This window comes from Cynara cardunculus, unplaced genomic scaffold, assembly GCF_001531365.2.
Source record: "Cynara cardunculus var. scolymus isolate 2C unplaced genomic scaffold, CcrdV1 Un_Scaffold_816, whole genome shotgun sequence".
Classification (NCBI taxonomy): domain Eukaryota; kingdom Viridiplantae; phylum Streptophyta; class Magnoliopsida; order Asterales; family Asteraceae; genus Cynara; species Cynara cardunculus.
In genome coordinates this window covers 100,267-106,599 of record NW_020200624.1, presented here as the reverse complement: position 1 = coordinate 106,599, position 6,333 = coordinate 100,267, and the positions used below count along the sequence as shown (strand labels likewise).

The following is a 6,333-nucleotide window of genomic DNA, read 5'->3' as shown; positions in this document are numbered from 1 at the left end:
TGATATCTAAGTTGATAAAACATTTTTTGAGAAGTATCTTTTCATAGAATGCTTGTTTTTTAAAATAATGCAAATTAAAAAAATAATAATTTATCACTAGTGAAAAAATATATCACTATTAACAGAAGATTTTTGCATAAGTACTTTTCCATGGAAAATCAATCACTAAATGGTGATTTGTCGTAAAAGTTAGTGGATAAATTGTTGGTGGGTAATTTAAATCAATGTCAGATTACCCAGCTATTTTATAGGTAGACATTATATTTAAATTTAATGTTGTAATAAAGATTACATCATATATATTTACAAGAAAATGATTCAAATCTAAACAAAATCAGATCAGGTGGCATTCAGCTTCCTATAAATATAATGCTGTGGCATCCCAACAACACCTGCAAGAAACACAAGCTCTACTTTGCTTCTATCTACGTACCTTGGCCATGTCAGCCATTGACATCACAGCTCCTCCTCCACATGCGACAATTGATATGGAAATACCAATAAAGTCGTCAGCACCACCACCGCCGGAGTACAAGGCGGCCACAGGTGACGGTGGTATCAAGGGCCATGGCCACGGGGTGGTTGAAGGGATTTTGAGGGCGTTGCTGTGTGTAACCAGTTTGGCTGGTGTCATAGTTATGGTCACTTCCAAACAAACCGAGCTGATACCCATTTCGCCCACCATGGCTGTACCCTTGGATGCAAAATTCAATCACTCCCCATCTTACACGTAAGTAGCACCAACCACTGACCTTTGGCTCAAATATAAACCCTAGAAGAAGGCTAGAACTCATATGATATTATTGTTCTTCTTTTTCATGCAGATACTATGTAGCAGCACTTTCAGTAGCTTTCTTGTACAGCATCGTTACTGGTGCCTCGTCGCTTTTAGCTCTCATGAAGATGACCGGAGGAAGCTCGGGAAAGCGGCAGTTTTACATGGTGATCATGGATTCTGTAAGATCTTGAACCATGCCTAAATATCCCGATAAGTTGTTTTATAGGACTTAAGTTTATTGAATCAAATAATTGTGTATCATATATAAAAGGCGTTACAATATATAACCTTTTATTTAAAAAGTGGTCTAAACAATTTGTGAGGAATCTCAAATACGTAGAAAAATCCTTTTATAACACCTTAATGTAAGACAGACAATTACTTGATATTATAAGATAGTCTATTTGGACATTTAAACATATTTGGCGTCTTGTAAAGACGACTTTATTAATTGTGGTGTAACAAGCAGTTTTCATTCCATCGAAAGTTATTCTTAGCAAGTTACGAACTTGTAGTTAATGTGCATGGTTCATGCAGCTTTTGTTCGGGATTGTAGCTTCAGCAGTAGGAGCAACAACAGGAGTATCATATATAGGACTCAAAGGGAACTCTCATTCAAGATGGCACGAGATTTGCCATGAGTATGATTCCTATTGTCGTCACTTAAAAGGATCTATCGCTTTGTCACTCATGTCCTCCATAGAACTTCTGCTACTCGTTTGGCTCGCCGTTTATGTACTATCAAAGAAAATCCGTGTATCATCAAAATATTAATTTGCATGTAACAAATTGATGTTATTCACCTTTTTCTAGAGAACTTGTAGCAGTTTTAGTTTTTAAAGTTTATGATAATAAAGATTACACAAGCATGACAATGCATGAGGAAAGTCCCAATACATAATTATTCCACTACTAGAAATATGAATTCTTTTGGCGTATTTTTCGGGAAAATTATTACATGAAAATTACTGGTGGATTCCGACGGCCATTAAAAAAAGTCAAATTCCATTAATTTCTGCCAGAAATCACCCATTAAATATTGTTAAAAATTTATCCCGACCATATTTCCGACAGAATAAAAAAAAATTTAATATAAAAAAAATATTACATTAAATTACCAATGGATGTTAATTAATTTTTCAAAATTAAAATCCGTCAGTAATATATCGATAACGTAATGTTATTAAAGTTAATTATTTTTTGTTTTTTTTGAAAAAATATAAAAAATAAGATTTTTACAATTTTTCGTTAGAAAATGTAAAAATCAATTATATATATATATATATATATATATATATATATATATATATAGGGTTGGGTTCACGTGAGACCAGCCTGTTTTCGTGAGACCCGTGAGACCACATTTTTACACGTAACCTTCACAGCAAAAACACTGTGAAGGTTTTAAAAAGTCACCTTCACAGCATTTTGCTGTGAAGTTTCAAGTGTAAAATATTGATCTCACGGGTCTCACGAAAACAGGCTCGTCTCATATGATCCCAAGTCTATATATATATATATTCCTTAAAAATAATATTTCTATATTTTTCGGTGGCTATCGGCATCCGCCGGAAAACATAGAAATCTTTTTTAATTAGAGTTACCGATGGATTTAAAGACATCTGCCGGTAATTTTATTTTTTAATATTTTAAAATTAAAAAAATGTCTTTTTTTTTGTTTTTCATGGTTATATATATATATATATATATATATATATATAGAGGTTGGTTATTATACAACCTTTGACATTTGTACAACCAATACAACTCAATCTCAACCGTCCATTTCTTTTGATTAATGTGTGATTTCATAGAAGTTTTTATTGTTTCCTAATATAAGGTATCGATCATATTAATGAATCATATTCATCTTCCATAAATATTAAATTCATAATAAATGAACTCTCATCATTTCCATAAATATCACAATATATTGGGTTGTATTGGTTGTACAAATACGATGGGTTGTATTTGAAACAAACTATATATATATATATATATATATATATATGGAGTTTGGTTCAAATACTAACCAAGAAATTTGTGTTAACTATACTAACCAAACTTAACTAATCATATTCCATTTTTTATTTATGTTCAAATGTAACTCATATATTAAATACAAGGGTAATTATGTAATTTGACATTTATGTAACTCCCTAATAATTAATTGGGAGTTACAAATCTTAAAGATCTCACTAACTGATCATGATGTAATATTGAATTTTATTTTCATACGTGTTCATGATCATAGTTTACAAATGATGTTCTACATATAATGATATTGTTTTCGCAAGTGTAAGAGATCTCCGTATCGTCCGAGTAATATGGATAATCCTATTGAAAAACAGATTGACAACAATGGAAATGACAAAATCGTCTACGACTACATTCACAATTCGAATTCCGATAATGAAGAAAATGATCAAAGCGTTCCTATTGGTAAGTGATTAGTATGACATTTGAATTCGTTTAAATGAACACATATAAAAGACAATAGATGTTCATATCGATACATATGCACAATCACATCACATGAATATGAAYATTATCTGTGATTCATGTGAACACAAGCTTCGTAGGTGTTCATGTACATACAACAGAGTTGGCTCCTAAATATGCAGAAGATGTTCATACGGTTCACATGTTGTTCAGATGTCTAATTTTTTTTTTGATGTGTTTTGAGGATATACACAAGTTGTTCATATGTCTGACAACTTGTGTATCAAATATAGATTACTTTTTACCTAAATACCCTTTGATATTTTGTTCACATATGTTAATTGAAAATATTAATTTAATAATTAATTTTTAAATATCATTAAATCATAAACGTTTATTATTCAAATATTAATTTAATAATTAATTTAGCATTTGAACAAGCCCCTATATGTATATATATGTATGTATAATATTTATATATATACCACATAGTAAATATAGTTGATCAATCAAGTCCAATACGTATACATACATGTATGCGTAACATACCTACTAGAAGGGTACTTGTGCAATGCATCGAGACACATCTCGATTTTAATGTTTCGTTTTATTATGTATCTATATCGATATAATACGATTCTATGTGGTTTTGAGAAAGCGATAATGTTTTTTTTTATTTTTGAATAAGATATAAATTTGAAAATATCATAAAAATTTGAAAAAAATATATATATCAATGTTAGTATCAAAATAACTATTTAAAAGTTCTAATTTTTTGTAATTTCTTTAATTCAAAAATTTTATTATAATTTAATTTAACGTAACGAAGTAATTTAATTTAGGTTTAATAATATAATTTTTTTTTATAAAGATAATCATTAAATATTCTGTCAGAACTCAATGAGTATCCTAATTATATTTAGCATTTTTTATATTTAAAATGAGATGTTTATCATGTATTTGATTATGTTTATTAGCAGTTAGTTACACGAATTCAAACATAGAGCTTTAATAAGTTGTACTTATGCCCAACTTACTTGTAATCTTAAATTTTAAGTAATATGAATTAATAAACAGTACTTCATGCGTAAAAATTGGTTTTTAAAAGTTTTTATCAAATATTTTATAATATAGTATAGATATACAAACATGTAATCTCATGTCATTGCTATTATTGGTCTTTAATAAGTCATAAAAATGTATTGTTGGGCTTTAACAGGTCTTAGTTGAGCCCAATACACACCACATACATATATGCAGACTGTAGTACATTATTCTCACAAACACGTAACATGTCACCAATGATCATAAAAGGATCTATTAGGCATTAATGGGTGTTGTTGGTCTTTAATAGATGTTAGTTAGGCTTTAATGTTTCTTTTTGGGATTTAACGAATCTATTGGCTTTATTTGGTCGTATTGGACATTAATGGATGTTAGTTGACTTTTAATGGTTCTTATTGAGCTTTAGTGGATCTTTGTTTCCTTTATTTGGTCTTATTGGGATTTCATGGATCTAGTTGGGCTTTAACAAATTTATAGAACGTTTTTAGACGTTTTAACAAATTTAGTAAGACGCTTTTAAAATAATGTATCATATTAATTATTTTATAAGACAATATTTGAAAACATGTTCTATAAACAAAAGTGGCCTACAAAAACATGGGATTACATGATATTTCTCAAAATCGTCTTATAAAATAGCTAATAAGACACTTTATTCTAAAAGCGTCGTAAAAGAACTTGTTAAAATGCTTAAAAGCGTCATATAAACTTGTTGTAACAATATATATATATATATATATATATATATATATATATATATATATATATAGGTTGCTTTTTGGTTGATCTTATAAACCTAAGTTTTATAAAGTATTCAATTAAGACGCTTTAAAAAAATAGGCGTCCTATAAAGCCAATTTTATTGTAGTGATTTCTCGGAAAAAAAATCCACCATGATTCGAGGAAAATCTTGTGTTTTTTTCTAGAAATAATTAAAATTAGTGGTAATTCATGTGTAAATGGTAGGTAAACTTTGGTCAATTAAATAATAAACACTGGTTTTGAGTTGGTCATGGTTGTTGATGATCCGTCGGAAACGTGGTCCATCAGATATCCATCGTTAATATCTCCTCGGAAATTAACCAATCGGTCTCTGATCGATATATTCCATGGAAACAAAATTTATTTTGTAAAATATTACCGCAGTTAACTGATTATTGATAATACTTTAACGGAGTCGGAAAATGTGGATAGATGAAAATTTTCTGGCCAAACACTTCCCCTCGGATTGTATCAGACGGAAATCCGAGGGTTAAACACTTTCTTCTCATCAACCACCGATGATTTATTCAGTTGATAATAGCCCAGTTTCTTGCAGTGTAAGTGTGAATGATAAAGACATATAGTTGTGTGTATGAAATTAGAGGACGATAAGTGACAAAATGATAAACCTTTGACCGGTTTAATCAAAACTAAGTTAAAAAGAAGATTGTATGACATGCATGCCAAATTGAAAGTCGGAGACAATGAGGCAATTCATTCTCCAATTGTACGGTCAGGGTTCAATTCATTCTCCAATTGTTGCTTTCATCTTCATCTTCTAGATTCACTTTCCATTGCTCGCTCCATCTCACTCCATCTCAAGTATGGTTTTATCGATTTCAAACACTCAGTTTAGTTAGTTATCAAATACTTACTCATCTTCATCTCTCGATTTTGATCATCTTCCTGAAAACCAGTTGGGGCAATTGGATCCGTGTGTTTGTATCCCAACATTGAATGTTGGACTTGTGGTTTGGTGAGTTGAGAGGGTAAAAACTGTCTTTGTTTCTTCATCACTACTCTTAAGGTTTCTCTTGAAATCCCTTCTCTCAGGTTCTTCATCATGTACAACTTGTCAATGCTTTCAGACATCAGACAGACTTCCCTCCCAAAGTGATTTCCCAAGATGACGATTCAAGTTTCTCTACTTCTCCGGAATAGATCATAAATATTAATAAAGGTTAGGGTTCTTATGCATCCTTTTGCTCTACAACCTTCTATATCGATTCAACGCCTGTTCCTTTTGCTGTTCTTCCATCAAGGTAATTAGTTTGTATAAGTTTTCT

The 6,333-nt window shown here is 30.4% G+C and overlaps 1 protein-coding gene across 1 annotated transcript; it reads left to right on the top strand.

Moving 5' to 3' along the window:
• The first annotated feature begins 440 nt into the window (after positions 1–440).
• LOC112501998 (CASP-like protein 1) lies at positions 441–1,552 on the top strand. The gene is made up of 3 exons (XM_025105792.1): positions 441–730; positions 825–957; positions 1,316–1,552. Exons 1-3 carry the CDS (start codon positions 441–443, stop codon positions 1,550–1,552), a joined length of 660 nt encoding a protein of 219 aa, XP_024961560.1.
• The last annotated feature ends 4,781 nt before the right edge of the window (positions 1,553–6,333 follow it).